This window comes from Cetorhinus maximus, chromosome 35 (assembly GCF_964194155.1).
Source record: "Cetorhinus maximus chromosome 35, sCetMax3.hap1.1, whole genome shotgun sequence".
NCBI classification, from domain to species: domain Eukaryota; kingdom Metazoa; phylum Chordata; class Chondrichthyes; order Lamniformes; family Cetorhinidae; genus Cetorhinus; species Cetorhinus maximus.
The window spans coordinates 8846703-8864621 of record NC_135913.1 but is presented as its reverse complement, the minus strand read 5'-3'; the positions used below and the strand labels follow the sequence as shown (position 1 = coordinate 8864621).

The window sequence follows — 17919 nt, the reverse complement described above, 5'->3', positions numbered from 1 at the left end:
TCTGTTTCCCTCCTTCGGGGAGCCCCGAAATGTAATTACATTGAATAAAAACTCAGATCAGATTCAATTGTTTTGCCCAATATCACAGGAAACATGGAAGCAACATCAGAAATCAATGCATAGATTTTACTGCTACTGTAAAGTAAATCTATTGGGGGTAATTTGATCTTTTGTCGATAGTGTATGATGGGTGATATTGGATCACACACCCATACTACAGCTCACCCGATTTTCCTTTCAATTTAAGGGAAAAGGAAACAGTGAGCAGTGTAAACTGGTGAACAATTCACTATCACTAATTTGACTACTGGTGAATATCACTTTCACCCCTCTCAATGTTTATTAGACAGAGAGTTGTCTGTGTGCAGCGTCTAAATGTCCCCCAGTTTGGTCTCAATCCCTGATAATCAGAATTACTCTCCTGAAGCTCAGTGACCGACCGGCCAAGTTTGAGGAAACTTGTCTCATTTCTGTTCTTCATTAATTTTGGGTTTTTACGAGAACGACCCAATTTTCCAAGAATTAAAGCAGTGATTCCATGTCCTTCATAACTCTGTGCATTACATTACTCTGTACAACACCTCGGAGTGAATTATATTGTGAAACTCTGCTAACTGTTCCTTTAAAATCCATCCCCCTGGATTTTATACAACAAGGAAATGTTATTCTCTCCCCTTAACAAAGTTGAAGTGTCCCTGTTCTCCTCGTTGACAGGGAAGGGGTGTCCCCCACTTTATTTAGCATTAAACAGGCTCTACCTTGACTGCAGGTGAGACTATTGCTATAGTTCAGAGAAATTTCCGGGGTTCCCTAATCCCTCCGAATCCCCACACGTGGGGCTGAATAGTCCGCTCCTGTACGGAGGAGGAGGGGGAACTTTACCCGAAAGTGGGCGGATCTCCGAACCCACCATTCAAACTTGGCGTATGATCCGTTAATTGATCCAATTGCGAACGGAGGGTGGGTTTCAGGCCAACAGGGGGTGACCATCTGCCCAATCAGTATTGGGGGGCGGCATATCCAGCCTTTGAGGTCATTGGCCTTGACACGAAATGAAGTCACAGTCAGTAATGTAATGGGCCCTCTGGAATGGGGCAGTGTCAGGGGACGTAACAAATGCTGGCATTGTTCACAGCTTGGAGGCTCACTGGGACTTCAGCTATTTCCAGGCTGTTAAACTGAGTGTTTATTTATGAGTTCTGCTGTCTCCAAACTTTTCCACTGAGCAGAGGTGGCATTCTTTTTGAACCGTTGCATGGAGGAGTTGTCTGGTTGCTGCATGTTTTCCTTCAGAGATGTCTGCGCCATTGGAGCGAGGGGAGAGGCAGGGGAGAAGGGTCAAACCAGCCCCTCAATTTAATGAGGACTCACTCAGAGCCCTCCTACATGCAGTGTCCAACCAACATGAGCAGCTGATGCCATCCGGTGGGAAGAGGAAGAAGCCAAGCCAAACACGTGCTGCCAGGGAGCAGGAGCTGAAGGGGTCAGCAATGTTGGGCTTGTCAGGAGAACCTGACCTCAATGCCAGAAGGGCCTCATTGACATCATGAAGGTGGCCAGAGTGAGTAAGGCCTCAGTATGTGCAATCTTGTGCCAGTGTGCTGCAGGGCACAGTGACGAAGGCAGGAGGAAAGAGAGTTTGGCTGGGCCTCCAAGACAACATGATGAACAAAGGCTTCACTGCCAGTGACAATGTCTGAGTGTCTTTAAAGCTTTGGTCCAGTTGGAGGGTGGGAGTTTGGCAGAATGTGAAGGTGAGAGATTTGCACAGTATCCATGCTGCCATGCACTTAACTAATAGAGGGTCCAGCATGCCATTCAGTAATCTGAAATTGTTAACAAGTGGATATTACACATTCAGGAGGTGTGAGCCCACAATGCCCATTTTATAGCCCTGTATGATGGACAACAAATAAATACAACACTCAGCAAAACACTAAGCAGACGAAAAAAATGATTCTAATTTATCTGGGTTTGAAATGGAACCTGTGTTCCTTAAATTTAGCACTCCCAGCAGTTACTCATCACATCCTGCCAATCAGAAAAAAGACCCAATTATGCATAGCCTCTGTTTTCTGAAAGCCAGCCAATCTTCTATCCACGCTAGAGGTGTCAGCTGTGGCTCAGTTCATAGCACCCTTGCCTTTGAATCAGAGGGTTGTGGGTTCATGTCCCACTCCCGCGAACCAAGAATTGTGATTGTACTCGAAAAGAGTTGCAATCTGTGACTGTTGATAACTCGAAAGAGTTTCTATCCATGCTAATATGTTAATCCCTACACCATGGCCTTTATTTTATGCAATAACCTTTGATGCAGCACTTTATCAAATGCCTCTGGAAATCCAAGCACACTATGTCTACAGGCTCCCCTCTATCCACTGCACATGTCACTCCTTCAAAGAACTTCATTAAATTGGTTAAACATGATTGCCCTTTCACAAAACCATGTTTACTCTTCCCGATTAACTTGAGTTTCTCTAAGTGCCCAGCTAAAACCCCTTTAACATTCGACTCTAACACCTTCCCCACTTCAGACGTCAAGCTAACTGGCTTATAGTTTCCCGCTTTCTGCCCCCCTCCCTTCTTGAATAGAGGGGTTATATTTGCTACTTTCCAATCTGATGGAACCTTTCCGGAATCTTGCAAATATTGGAAAATTAACACCAGCGCATCCACTACCTCGTTAATCACCTCTTTTAAGGCCCTAAGATGAAACCCATCAGGACGCGGAGTCTTGTCAGCCTGCAGCTCCATCAGTTCACTCAGCACTGCTTCCTTAGTGATTCTAATTTCACCAGGTTCCTCTCTCCCTTCCACATCTTGATTTCCAGCTATTGCTGGATATTGTCAAAGTGTGCTAACTGCAGCTGTAAAATCTATCCGCTGGATTTTATGCAACAAGGAAAGTTTATTCTGTCCTGTTACAAAGTTGACATGTGCCTGTTCCCCTAGTTGATATGGGAGGGGTGTTTCCCACGTTATTCCCCATTAAGTAACCTTTACATTTAATGCAGGTGCAGCTTTTATTATATTTGAAGGGAATTTCTGAGGTGTTCCCTGCTCCCGGCAGTTTCACAGATGTGGGGTGGATTATCAGAAAATCCTGTTTTAACTGTTCAACTGTCAGTTCTACCAGAGACTGTCCACTCTGTGTAAGAACCAGTCAATGGTACAGATTCCTGAAAATTCCTCCCAGTTGTCCAGCGTGTGTCTGCATTCTGGGTATAAACGTGCAATGGGGGAATTCGAACTTTTGATCAGCAGCAGGTTTCTACATTAAATTAACAGAATTGGGAGGAAATTTAAATAATTAGAATTCGAAAGGTCTTCTTTCGTAATTACCTAAATTTAAGATATTTCACTCTCCCGCTAGAAACAATTTGATTAATTATGATGATATATAGGCCTTATTTTCCCTTGTGACCAGTACAGCTTACAGTTGATATGGTTTATAATAGTTATTATTATTTAAGTTATGTTTATCCCCACAGTGTTTATTATCCTTAGACTATCTATATTCTGTTCCCTTTGTAAATAATTAGCACTATTTCTTATGATCAAAATCCCACGCTTAAACTATTTGATTCACCATGAAGTAAACCAACAATTTGTTCACAAAGGCATTATTCTTATTTTCCAATTTGGAATTTTACACTCATCCTATTTTGTGAAGTTTTTTCTGACTCTGCCTCTTTTTTCTTGAACTGGAAGTTATTTATTTTTTCATTTATAAGACAGTAAATTTAACTTCAATAATGAAAATCCGAGCTACAGGACCAAACAAGCAATTACCTCAACTTCTGGAATTTGTACAGAACGTGTTCCAGCCGCCGGAGTCCTTCACACTGAATGTAGCACCTGTGTAGATCGAGGTGTTTTATTGTATCACAGAGTCCAAGGACATGAGACAGGACCGCACAGTCAATCGGGGTCAGTCGCAATCGACTAAATGCAAGTGTTTCCACAGATCCCACTGCGGACTGAGCCAGTGCTTTATTCTGAGACTCAAACAGGTAGTGGAATGTGTTCAGGAGGTTCCTTTTACCAGCTTCAGTCGCTGTGTTTCCAATCTGACCTTTAACCTTCTCCTTCACCCAGTCAATCACTCGACAGGTTGTTTGATGAAGAAATGGACTCAGAAACTCCTCCAGGGGCCGAGCTGACTGTGGGGAGGAGAGACCAGCAACAAAACGGAGAAATATCTCAAATCTCCCATCTTCTTCACTGTCCGCTTCACTGAGGAGTTTCTGGAAGTCCTTGGGATCGGGAGTCAGGAATTGTGCGAGTGCAGCTACAAACTCTTGGATGGTGAGGTGTGGGAATGTGTAAACCACACTCTGGATAGAATCATCTCTCTCCAATAGTTCCATCAGGAACCCAGACAGGAACTGGGAAGGTTGCAGATTGTACTGGATCAAATCTCCATTTCTAAACACAATCTTCTTCTCAGAGACTCCTGTGAAGGCCATCTCACCAAGCTTCAGGAACACATCATGGGGGCTTTCAATCTCTCGGCCATGGTTTTTCAGAATGTTGTAAATATAGTAGGAATATAGTTGGGTGATGGTCTTGGGAACTTGCTGGTGTTTCATGTTTCTTTGTGTAAAGAAGGGACCCAGTGCCAGACCGAGGATCCAGCAGTAGGAAGGATTGTAGCACATGGTGTACAGGATCTGGTTCTCCTCCACGTGTTTGAAAACAGCTGCTGCCACTGTCTGATCTTCAAAAAACTTGTTGAAATATTCCTTCCGTTCATCACCAACAAATCCCAGGATTTCAGCCCAGACACTGATCTCAGCCTTTTTCAATAAATGTAATGCAGTGGGGCGGCTGGTCACTAGCACTGAACATCCTGGGAGCAGCTTGTGCTGTATTAAACTGTACACAATGTCAGAAACTTCACACCAGCATTCAGGATTTGTGCACATGAGCTGAGGTTCTGTATTTCTCCGATTGTCAGCAAAATCAATCCTGTACTTGAATTCATCCAAACCATCGAATATAAACAGCAGTCCCTCTGGGTTCTTCCAGACCTCTCCCAGAACATTCCCAAAGTAAGGATAGAAAAACAGTATCAGATTCCTCAGGTTCATTCTGCAGTTAATGGTGTTCAAATCCTGGAATTTAAAACTGAAAACAAGTTGAAAGTCTGGGTATATTTTCCCAGTGGCCCAGTCATAAACAATCTTTTGTACCATTGTTGTTTTTCCGATCCCTGGGACTCCACTCACTGCTGCTGAACTCCCAGATTTGGATTTTCTCAGGGAAAAACTGCTCTGGAACAATTGATCAGTTCGGATTTTTTCCAGTTCTCTCCGGAGATCTTTCTTTCTCCACTCTTCATGGTCTCTGCCTCTTGCCAGCAGTTCATGTTCTACAAGTGTCCGATCTCGAACATTAGAAATGATCGTTAGCTCAACGTATCGATCAACCAGCTGGAAAATCTTAACCTTCTCCTTTATTAGGATAGTGTTCACTCTCAATGTTTCAGTTTGAACCCGGAGGATCTCCTTGTGTTTCTGTTGAACACCTTCAATTAGAGTAGACAAAAAATGTTAGTTGTAGTAACATAAAAGGCTTCTCAATATGATCTCGCTGAATAGATAGATTCATTTTACGGTTTCAATCGAAGTTTGTGCTGGAATTAAAGCTCAATTATTGGAAACCTCGCTTGAAAGTGAGCAATGGCCAAGAAAAATTTAAAGTCGTCACTTGGTTCTAATATTTACTGAACATGGAGATTTTATAAAGGTGATATTTTCTCTCTGATGATTAACACTCTCTGACCTGCCCTTACTCTAGTCACCTCATTACAAATCCACAATGGCCCTGGTTATATGGCAGTAGGTGTTCTTGTCAATCAGTTTATGAAATCCTCAGCGAAGCCAATCTTCTGCAGCAATGGTAAATAGGACATTTGGTAGGAATGGGAGAGGGAGTGAGTGTAATTGTTCAGGAGTCCCACTGTTATTGTAACCTGCCTTCAGCAAGTTATCTTTGATATCACTGTGCACTTGGAAAGCAAGATTCCTTCTGGTATTCTGTCAGGCTATGGGCAGGTTATCTGAGATATTAGGGCCGATTGACTCAGTTTTCTGGGCAGCCAGTGTGGATCAGGTTGGTGCTAACAGCATGGGGCTCGATTCCATTCCAGCTGGGGTGGATCTTGGACCTGCCTCCTTGCCCTGCCATGCTTTAGCTGTGAGTCGGACCTGCCTTCGGGCAGAGAACTCAAGAAGAATAATCCTTTTCCTGTTGTCCTGCGTTTCAGAAATCGCTAACACTTTTTCAGGAGTTTTACACATGCATACATTGATTGTGTTTTTACAATAGTCCTGTCATCTTACTGATCAGAACTAGAAATGGAACAACTACCTACTTCACTCCATGTAACATTAGAGCAGTAAAATTCACAGTTCATTTGAACTGTTTACAAATAATTAATTTTGCTCCAATTTTCAACAGTTTTGGGAAATTGAAAATATATTTATTTTAATTATTACATGGGGTTCAAACACAACCCGTGAATTGTAGGATTATTGTTTGAGTAGAATAGTGAGCTCTCTTTCACCGCCATGAGGAAATGGGTCAGTAGATTCCCAGTCACCCTGAATATTCCCTTTTTTTCACATTTCTCCACATTAATGTTCTGTTGTTTGAATATCTGTAGATATTCTCATTTCGGATCAAAGACTTTCTGACCTCTCATTCTGTTCCGTGAAATAATAAAAATGTAATGTTTCAAATTTCTTTAACATTATCAATATCATTTAAAAAGGGACAAATGGTGGAAGGGATAATAAGGAATGTTCTTTATGATCACTGGGAAAAGGAAGAGGCCATTAGAAATTCACAACACAACTTCAAAAAAATTAGCTTGTGTCCAACAAATTTGTTGGAGTTTATTGAGGAAGTCACTAGGATAGGGCATGGGAGAAATCTGGTGGACATTGTCACTCTAGACTTTCAGAAAGCCTTCGATAAGCATCCTCACACTAGGTTACTTCATTTGATGGAGTGTGAGTTGAAATTTGAAACTCTGGATTAGGAAATCTCTTCAATCCCGAACCTCAAATTTAATTGGAAGATATGTGACAAGTGATCTCTCCCGAGGGTTGGTCCTACACCCATGATTTTTGACAATCTGTATTTATGAGCTGGACAAAGGTGCAAATATGAATCAGGAGCACAAGTAGTAAGGTGTTAAGAGTACAATATATACATTTTCAGATGACAAAAACATCGATTTGAAGATTAAGATAGTAGAGGGCGATCAAATCCAATAAAACATTTAGATGTGCTACAACTGTGGAGACACATTGGCAAACAGTGTTCCATTCAGATAACTGTACCTCATACATATTGATTGGGCCAATATTGAATACAAGCATCATTTTCAGGGAACAATACTGAGACAGGGTGAGATATAAAAAAAGATCTTGATGTTATTGCATACAGATCACTGAAGGAGCACGATAAATGTAGAAAAACTGTAGGTAAAGCTAACAAAGTATTGAGTTAACCTATAGAGGAACCAATCAGTATAAAACAAAGGCTATCACATTGCCTGTACAGGTTCCTCGTCAGACCACATCTCAATAGTGTGCACAGTTTTGGTTAACACTACATGGTGGATAATAGAGTATCATTGGAAAAGTTCCAAAGGAGAGCTGCAGGAATGATTCCCAGCTTAGAGAAGCTCAGCTACTCAGACAGGCTCAAGGATTTTATTTATTTACTTTCAAGCAGCAAAGATTTACGCTAATTTACAGACGCCTAGTAAATACATGAATGCCTAGACAGAGTCCTGATTGATAGATTATGCTAGTTTATCAAATTGGGGAGGATTAGTTTAAACTACGTAAGTGTAGGAATAGCCAGCATATTCAGTGTTTCTTTTCTCTGCCCAGAGAACTGAGAGCCTTTGGAATGAGTTTCCAGTTGCTATGGTCGGTGCTGACTCTGAAGAGGGAGCTGGACCAGTTCCTGACTTGGACAGAGATTGCATCATGTAGAAAATAACAGGCTTATAGGTAACAACTGGACAACGTGATTTCCTGAATTGGATTCGATCAACTGAGGAGGTCAGAGAAGAATACGAGGGAACGTTTTCCCACACTGGCTCTGGGCTTTTCTATTTTTGCCTCTACCAGGAGATTGCCTGATCCTTGAGAGTGGCAGGGGTGGGGGAGTGGGAGGCAGCAGCGGGAAGAACTGTTTAGCCATCATGGTTGAGCCATTGTGGTGTGGAATTGGCTTGGTGGACCTTCTGCGATCTTCCTGCTCAGCATTTGATTTGTTAATGATGGGAATGATTTCTTGGGTGCAGGGAACCCGTAACATCTGGCTCAAGGCCCAGCTGTTCACTGTGAGCCCAGAGAATCCATGCACACACAGGTTTGCATTATGATTCACAGCATAGTGGGATTCTGGCAGCTGTGTATAAAATATCAGAATAGCAAACAGCAGCTGGTCAAAACTCAAGTCAAAAAATGCACTGCCCACATATTTACAGAATACAACAGAAATCATATCATATGAATTGTAAATTGAATATGTCCATAGTTGAAGATCAATGACAAATCCTCATCATGTTCAATCTCCTGTTTCCCAGCATCTGATTTTCAGAATCTGAGAATCTCTAAAACAAACGTTCCAATCATTCGCATTCTCAGAAAGGAGGCGATGATATTGTCGCTGAACTAGTAACCCAGAGACCCAGAGTACTGCTCTGGGAGTCTGGGTTCCAATCCCACCATGGTGGATGGTAGAATTTGAATTCAATACAAATCTGGAATTAAAAGCCTAATGATGACCATGAAACCATTGTCGATTGTTGTAAAAACCCATCTGGTTCAACCCATCTGCCGTCCTTACCTGGTCTGGCCTCCATGCAACTTCAGACCCACAGCAATTAGCTCTTTGCAGTGAGCTCTGCAATGGCCTCACACACAGTTGTAACACAAAATAGGAATGAAACCAGATGCAGCACCCGGTATTGACAGAGGAAACAACAACGGCAATCGCAGCCCTGTCTACCCAGCAAATTCCTCCATACTAACATCTCCCAAAATTGGGAGGGCTGTCTCACAGGCTAGCCCATCCTCATGGAGATAATGTCCCATATTATCAGATAATATCCATCCTTATCCATGGGACTGGGAGTCCTGTCAGCAGAGGTGGTGGCACAATGGTATTTACACTGGGTGTCCTCAACATCGACTCCAGACCCCAAGAATTCTCATGGCATCAGGTCAAACGTGGAGAAGGAAACCTCCTGCTGAGCACCACGTGCCGCTCTCCCTCAGCTGATTCGGTTCTCCTCTATGTTGAACGAAGGAAGCACTGAGGGTGGCAACGGCGCAGTACTCTGGGTGGGGGACTTCAATGTCCATCACCAAGAGTGGCTCGGTAGCACCACTACTGACTGAGCTGGCTGAGTCCTAAAAGACATAGCTGCTAGACTCGGTCTGCAGCAGGCGGTGAGGGAACCAACAAGAGGGAAAAACATATGTGACCTCATCCTCACCAACCTGCCTGCCGCTGATGCATCTGTCCATGACAGTATCGGTAGGAGTGATCATCGCACAGTCATTATGCAGACGAAGTCCCGCCTTCGCATTGAGGATATCCTCATTTGTGTTGTGTGGCACTACCACCGTGCTAAATGGGATAGATTTCAGTCAGATCCAGCTAACTCAAGACTGGGTATCGATGTGGGCCATCAGCAGCAGCAGAATTGTACTCAAACACAATCTGTAACCTCATGGCCCGGCGTATCCCCCAATCTACAAATACCATCAAGACAGGGGTTCAATGAAGAGTGCAGGAGAGCATGGCTAACAAGTAGCAAGTAACATTCACGCCACACAAGTGTCAGAAAATGACCATCTCCAACAAGAGAGAATCCAACCATCGCCCCTTGATGTTCAATGGTGTTACCATCATTGAATCCCCTACTACCAACATCCTCGGGGTTACCATTGACCAGGAACTGAACTGGACTAGCCACATAAATACTGTGGCTACAAGAGCAGGTCAGAGGCTAAGAATCGTGCAATGAGTAACTCACCTCCTGACTCCCCAAAGCTGTCCACCATCTACAAGGCACAAGTCAGGAGTGTGATGGAATACTCCCCACTTGCCTGGGTGAGTGCAGCTCCCACAACACTCAAGAAGCTGGACACTGTCCAGGACAAAGCAGTCTGCTTGATTGGCACCACATCCACAAACATTCACTCCCTCCACCACTGACGCACAGTAGCAGCAGTGTGTACCATCTACAAGGTGCATGGCAGGAATTCGCCAAGTCTCCTTAGACAGCATCTTCCAAACCCACGACCACTACCACCTATGAGGACCAGGGCAGCAGATAGATGGGAACACCCCCACCTGGAGGTTGCCCTCCAAGTCACTCACCGTCCTGACTTGGAAATATATCGCCGCTCCTTCGCAGGGTCGAAATCCTGGAACTCCCTTAAAACAGCACTGTGGGCGTACCTGCACTACATGGACTGCAGTGGCTCAAGAAGGCAGGTCGCCAACAACATCTCAAGGGCAACTAGGGATGGGCAATAAATGCTGGCCCTGCCAGTGAAGCCCACATCCCGTGAATGAATAAAAAAAGTGAAATGGTTTTAAATGTCCATTTAGTCTCTTACCTTTCAGGTGACTGGGTACTTCAGATAAGCCTCTTCCAATGTTCATATAATCAAATGGATCAGAACCTGTTTAAAGCAATTAGCTTTCATGAAATGAGATCTGTGTCATGTTATAGCAAAATCTGCAATGTTTGAATCTGAAATTGAATTCACTGTGTGATTTTACCGTACCAAGTCTCTGTATTTCTTTTATTATTTTATCCAACTTTGGCACCCCATGATGCACTTTCACAAAGGATTCCCACATCACCCTTCGGGCCCGAGAGCCTTTCTCCATCACTAGACTTAGGAGAAGCTTGGAACTCTCCGCCCGGTTTCCCTTATCCGTGAGCTCGGTGACTTTCTGCAAAGAATAATAATGAATATATTGAGGATCAGAGTGAAAGATAAACACCGAGAATGAGAAGGAAAGGATCTGCTCAGTGATGGCGTTTCCAATTGTTTTGAGCACAATAAACAGTCACTGGGCCAAGAACTGATGCATAATGAACATTCACTAAAAATCATCTTCATCTCATTTCAGTCATTAACAGCAAATAAGCTAAGCCAGAAGTCTGAAATACATTTTGGGGGGCAGTGAGGAATCTGCAGTATTTTAATGTGATCAGTGTGATGAGTTTTCTTTGTCAAATTATTGATTGACAATATGATCCACTTGTTTCCTCACACTGACTTCTTGCTGTTACAGTTTCTCATTAACTCAGCAAGAAAATAGCAGCAAATCAGATCTCTGCTGGAAGGGAAGGGACGATTCTGGTCATTAAGTTATTTTAACAGAAGAATAGGAATCTTAAAATGAAAACTGGCAGAGAAATCACCATTGACTGAACCAAACCAGTACTGTTGATTTATCTGTCAGGAGAATCGACCAGTAATAATGGTGAAAAATCCAATCACTCCGATCAATTTCCCCCTCAGTAACTGAAAGTTCAGAAGCTTGATATTTTTGCAAATTTGCTATGAGTATGAAAACTTGGTAAGGAGTGGGAAGTGGATAGGTTTTGAGAGTGAGTGGGACCCAAGATAACCGAACACTGTGGTGCTGTGAAGGAGAGGCTGCTCATAAGGCCAGAGTCAGAGCTATGGAGAATTCCAATGGGAGGTTTCAGGACTCGAGAAGCTTACAAGGAACGAAAGGTCAAGGTCATTAAGTTATTTAAACAGAAGAATGGGAATTTTAAATTGAAGGCATCTGAGGACTGGGAGATATTATAGGTTTGTGAGCACACAAGTGGTATCTGGGACCTGGAGTGGTACAGGGTAAAGGCAGCAGAATCCAAGTAGCTTAACATTCCAGAGGGTGCAAGGTTACCTTCCTAGTGTCATGCCGTTCATTGAATACTTCCTTGTCAAATTAATCCTTCCAAAGTGTATCACCTCACACTTTACAGGGTTAAATTCCATCTGCCACTTATCTGCCGATTTGACCATCCCGTCTGTACCTTCCTGAAGCCCAAGACACTCAACCTCACTGTTAACCACCCGGCCAATCTTTGTGTCATCCGCAAGCTTACTAATCCTCCCCGCTACATAGTCTATGTCGTTTATATAAATGATGAATAATAGGGGACCCAGCATAGATCCCTGTGGTACGCCACTGGACACAGGCTTCCAGACACTAAAGCATCCTTCTGTCATCACACACTGTCTCCTACAACTAAGCCAATTTTAAATCCACCTCATCAAATACCCTGTATCCCATGTGCATTTGCCTTCTTTACAAGTCTCCCATGTGGGACCTTGTCAAAGGCTTTGCTGAAATCCATATAAACTACATCAACTACACTACCCTCATCTACACACCTGGTCACCTCCTCAAAAAATTAAATTAAATTTGTTAGGCATGACCTCCCTCTGACAAAGCCATGCTGACTAACCCTGATCAAACCTTGCCTCTCCAAGTGGAGATAGATTCTCTCCTTCAGAATTTTCTCCAATAGTTTCCCTACCACTGACGTGAGGCTCACTGGCCTGTAGTTCCCTGGCTTCTCTCTATAACACTTCTTAAACAGCAGAACCACATTAGCTGTTCTGCAGTCCTCTGGAACCTCCCCCGTGGCCAGAGAGGAATTAAAAATTTGAGTCAGAGCCCTTGTGATCTCCCCCCTTGCCTCCCTCAGCAGTCTGGGACACACATCATCTGGACCTGGAGATTTGTCCACTTTTAAGCCTGCCAACACCTCCAATACCTTGACACTCCCAATATCAATTTGCTCAAGAACCTTGCAGTCTCTCTCCCCGAGTTCGATACCTTCATCCTCATTCTCTTGGGTGAAGACAGATGTGAAGTATATATGTTATGGTGATGTGTTGTAGCCTCACCAGGTTGGCATCTCATGTTTATAGACCCCTGATGCTGATCCTGCAACGCTCTCCTAAACATGAATTGAACGAGGGTTGAGCCCCTGGTTTGATTGAAAGGGTGGAGTGATGGATATACCTTACCACAATTCTGCAGCTGATGGCCCACAGCGCTTTGTGGATAGTGAGTTTAGAGACAGTAGATCTATTGTGTATCCATCACATTTAGCACGTTGATACTATCGCACAACACAATGAGAGGTGTCTTCAGTTTGAAGACGGTACTTCATTTCCTACGAGGACTATGCGGTGATCACTCCTATAGTGTCATAGACAGATGCATCTGCAATAGGTAGATGGGTGAGGACAAATAGGGTTTCACCTCCTGTTGGTTCTCTGGCCAACTGCTGCAAGCCCAGTCTGGCAGATATGTCTTTCAAGACTCAGAAAGCTCTGTCATTAGTGGTGCTACTGAGCCATTCTTGATGGGAGAAATTAAGTCCCCACCTATAGTGAATTCTCTGTCCTTGCTTTTTCTAATTAATCTGGAGGAGTCCATATTCATCAACTGAAGGAGGGCAATAATCAGCAGGTGGTTTTTTTGTCTATCTTTGGCCCCATGCCAAGAGATTTCCTGTGGTTCTGAGTCTATATTGAGGACTCTCCCTGGTTACTGTATACCCCTAGGCTGCCATCTCTGGTGGATCCATCTAGTGGGAAAGGGCATACCCAGGAATAGTAGCAGAAGAGTCTGGGATGTTGTTTGATGGTCATATTGACAGGATTATTCTTATGTCAGGCTGTTGTTTTATCAGTCACATTTGTGACAAGTCCTTCAATGTTAGTGGGGACTTTGCATGGTCGACTGAGCTGTGACTGAATCCAATGCTGGGTGCTCTTATTACACCTTTTATAGCTGTGTTGCATGTTGATCTAGACCATTTCAGAGGGCAGTGAAGATTCAGCCATGTTGCTGGGTGTCTGGAGCCATATACAGGTCAGGATGAGCAAGAACGGCAGGTTTCCTTCCCTAAAGGACATGAGCGACCCAGGTGGCTTTTGACGACAATTCAATATTATCTAATTACCTTAGATCAAATTCACAAACTGTCACAGTGAGATCTAAGTTCAGGTCTCTGGAGTATGAGTCCAGGCTACTAGTTTGTTAATTCAGTAACATAACCACAATGCTGCTGTATCTGTAAGTGGTAAGTGTTGTATGCTTGGAAGAAACAGATCACTTTGGGTCTATGGTTCCCAAAGCTCTGAGGCTTTCCTCAACTCATGCTTGGGTCTGGTGTAGACTAATTATTGGAAGTTGGTTTATCACCATTATCAGCATGTGACTGCCCGGGTGTTAGAAGATGATCTAGATAGATCTTGGTCTTCTACCATCCTTACATTCTGCAACTTCTGTAATGTTTATGTAATCCAAACTCATTGCAACCCTCCCACTTACTCGATGTTCTTTTCCATTGAAAATCTTCTCGTATGTTATCAATGAGCTGACTCCATCCACCCCTTCTTCAATCGCCTGTTCTAGTCTGTCCCAGTAAAATTTTGTCAACTGGAACAGCTGGAAATCATCCCACTTTATCAAGAGCTCAGTGATTCTGGAGTTTGGATCTGTGAACACAAAATGGAGAAAAACAAACATCATTGAATTTCTAGCCACGTTGTTCTACTTCCTTTACAGGAAGCGACTGAATCCTCCTGTGAGCCACATTATCAAACAAAGTGTGAAAATCCAGAAACATTAAGTGATAGCATAGCTGATTTGTGACCTAATTCCTAACCTTGCCCCAAATCCCTTCATACCCATGGTTAACAAGAAGCTATCAATCTCAAATTTAAACCCAGCAATGGTCTTTATTGTTTGCTGGATGTGGGAGTTGTTGGCAAGGCCAGCGTTTGTTGTCTATCCCAAATTGCCCCAGAGAAGGAGGTGGTGAGACACCTTCTTGAACCACTGCAATATATCTGGTGCATGTATGCCCACAGTGCTTCTGGGAAGGGAGTCCCAGGATTTTGACACAGTGACAGTAAAGGAACAGGGATTTTATTCAAGGTCAGGATAGTGTGTAGCCTGGAGAGGAACTTGCAGGTTATGGTGTTCCCATGCATCTGTTGCCCTTGTTCTTCTTGGTGGTAAAGGTCATGGATTTGGAAGGTGGAGTCAAAGGAGCATTGGTGAGATGCTACAGTGCATCTTGTAGACACTACACACTGCTGCCACTGAGCATAAGTGGTGGAAGGAGCTAATGTCTTCACATTGAGGATACCCTCCATCATCGTGATAATTGGGATAGATTTCAAACAGATCTAGCAACTCAAGGCAGGGCAACCATGAGGTGCTGTGAGCGATCAGCAGCAGCAGAACTGTACTCAGCCACAATCTATAACCTCATGGCCCGGTATTTCCCACACTCTACCATTACCACCAAGCCAGGGGATTAACACTGGTTCAATGAAAAGTGCAGGAGGGCACGCCTGGAGCAGCATCTGGCATACCTAAAAATGAGGTGTCAACCTGGTGAAGCTATAACACAGGACTACTTGTGTGCCAAACAGCATAAACAGCAAGTAACAGACAGAGCTAAGTGATTCCGCAACCAATGAATCAAGTCTGCAATCCTGCCATGTCCAACTATGAATGATGGCGGACAATTAAACTACTCACTGGAGGAGGAGGCTCCACAAATATACCCATCCTCAATTATGGGAGAGTCCGGTATATCAGTGCAAAAGATAAGGCTGAAGCATTTGCTACAATTTTCAGCCAGGAGTGCCGAGTGGATGATCCATCTCGGTCTCCTCCAGATGCCCCCAACATCACAGATGCCAGTCTTCAGCCAATTCAATTCACTCCATGTGATAAAGAAACAGCTGAAGGCACTGGATACTGCAAAGTCTATGGGCTCTGACAATATTCCAGCAACAGTATTGAAGGCTTGTGCTCCAAAGCTTGCCATGCCCCTAGCCAAGCTGTTTCAGTGCAGCTACAATACTGGCATCTACCCGACAATGTGAAAAATTTCCCAGGTATGTCCTGTACACAAAAAGCAGGACAAATCCAACCCGGCCAATTACCCATCAGTCCACTCGCGACCATCAGTAAAGTGAAGGAAGGGGTCATCAACAGTGCTTTCAAGCGGCATTTGCTCAGCAATAACCTGCTCACTGACAATCATTTGGGTTCTGCCAGGGTCACTCAGCTCCTTACCTCATTACAGCCTTGTTTCAAACATGGACAAAAGAGCTGATTTCCAGAGGTGGGATGAAAGTGACTGCCCTTGACATCAATGCAGCATTGGACTGGGTGTGGCATCAAGGGAGCCTTAGTAAAACTGTAGTCAATGGGAATCAGTGGGATAACGCTCTGCTGGTTGGAGTCAGACCAAGCACAAATGTAGATGGTTGTGGTTGTTGGAGGTCAATCATCTCAGTTCCAGGACATCACTGCAGGAGTTCCTCAGGGTAGTGTCCTAGGCCCAACCATCTCCAGCTGCTTCAGCAATGACCTTCATTCCATCATAAGGTCTGAAGTGGAGATGTTCACTGATGATTGCGCAATGTTCAGCATCATTCGCAACTCCTCAGATACTGAAGCAGTCCATGTCCACATGCAGCAATGCCTGGATGATATCCAGGCTTGTGCTGAGAAGTGGTAAGTAACATTTGTGCCACACAAGGACCAGGCAATGGCCATCTCCAGCAAGGGAGGATCTAACCATCGCCGCTTGACATTCAATGGCATTACCATTGCTGAATTCTCCACCATCAACATTCTGGGGGTTACCATTGACCAGAAAGTGACATGAACTAGCCACATAAATACTGTGGCTAGAAGAGTAGGTCAGAGGCTAGGAATGCTGCAGTGAGTAACTCCGCTCCTGACTCCCCAAAGCCTGTCCACCATCTACAAGGCACAAGTCAGCTGTGTGACGGAATACTCTCCACTTGCCTGGATGAGTGCAGCTCCATGAATACTCACGAAGTTTGACAGCATCCAGAACAAAGCAACCCGGTTGATTGGCACCCCATCCACAAACATTCACTCCCTCCACCACTGACACACAGTGGCAGCAGTGTGTACGATCTACAAGATGCACTGCAGGAACTCACCAAGGCTCCTTAGACAGCACCTTCGCACCCACGGCCGCTACCATCTAGTAGGGCAAGGGCAGCAATAGGTGGGAACACCACCACGTGGATATTCTCCTCCAAGCCACTCAGCAACTTGGCTTGGAAATAGAACTCCATTCCTTCACTGTTGCTGGAACTCTCTCCCTAACAGCACTGTGGATATACCTGCGCCATATGGACTGCAGCAGTTCAAGGCGGGAGCTCATCACCATCATCTCAAGGGCAATTTAGAATTCAGGATGGGCAATAAATGCTGGTCTATCCAGTGAAGCCCACAACCCATGAAAGAATCATTTTTTTAATGTTTTAAGTGGTGGATGGGATGCCGATCAAGTGGGCTCTTTGTTCTGGATCGTATAGGTTTTTGAGTGTTGTTGGAGCTGCAGACATCTAGGCAAGGGGAGAATATTCCATTGCACTCCTAAGTTGTGCTTTGCAGATTGTGGGCTGACTTTGAGAATACAGGAGTGAGTTACTCTCCTCATAATTCCCAGCTTCTGACATGCTCTTGTAGCTACAGTATTTATATGGCGAATCCAGTTCAGTTACTGGTCAATGGTAACCCCCAGGATGTCGAGAGCGGGCGATTCAATGATGGTGATGCCATTAAATGTCAAGTGGAGATGGTTATATTCTATCTTGTTGGAGATCATCATTGCTTGGCACTCGTATGGCATGAATGCTACTTGCCATTTTATGATCAGGTAGCTCTCGGAGGTGGGACATCCTTTCTGATAGCAGCTTAAGTCTTGTTCTGAGCCAATTAATGGCCCTATGGCTGTTAATTTGGCTCGGACACTCCCAGTCACAT

The 17919-nt window shown here is 44.1% G+C and overlaps 2 protein-coding genes across 5 annotated transcripts in view; both read right to left on the bottom strand.

Annotated features, from left to right (window-relative positions):
* Positions 1 to 17919, bottom strand: part of LOC144672033 (NACHT, LRR and PYD domains-containing protein 3-like) — a 1181600-nt gene that overhangs the window by 14183 nt on the left and 1149498 nt on the right. The gene's annotated exons all lie outside the window — the stretch shown is intronic.
* The window catches only part of LOC144672031 (NACHT, LRR and PYD domains-containing protein 3-like), a 705001-nt gene that overhangs the window by 686538 nt on the left and 544 nt on the right, over positions 1 to 17919 (bottom strand). For 3 of the 4 annotated variants that reach the window (XM_078533971.1, XM_078533972.1, XM_078533973.1), the window contains exons 1-2: positions 10662 to 10722; positions 3793 to 5530 (exon numbers count right to left, since the gene is read on the bottom strand). In XM_078533971.1, coding sequence (XP_078390097.1) covers positions 3793 to 5530; positions 10662 to 10707 — 1784 coding nt within the window. In that variant the 5' untranslated portion in view covers positions 10708 to 10722. Of the gene's footprint in view, positions 1 to 3792; positions 5531 to 10661; positions 10728 to 10832; positions 11005 to 14421; positions 14589 to 17919 lie in introns of those variants that run through there. The other variant, XM_078533974.1, reaches the window with a different exon arrangement.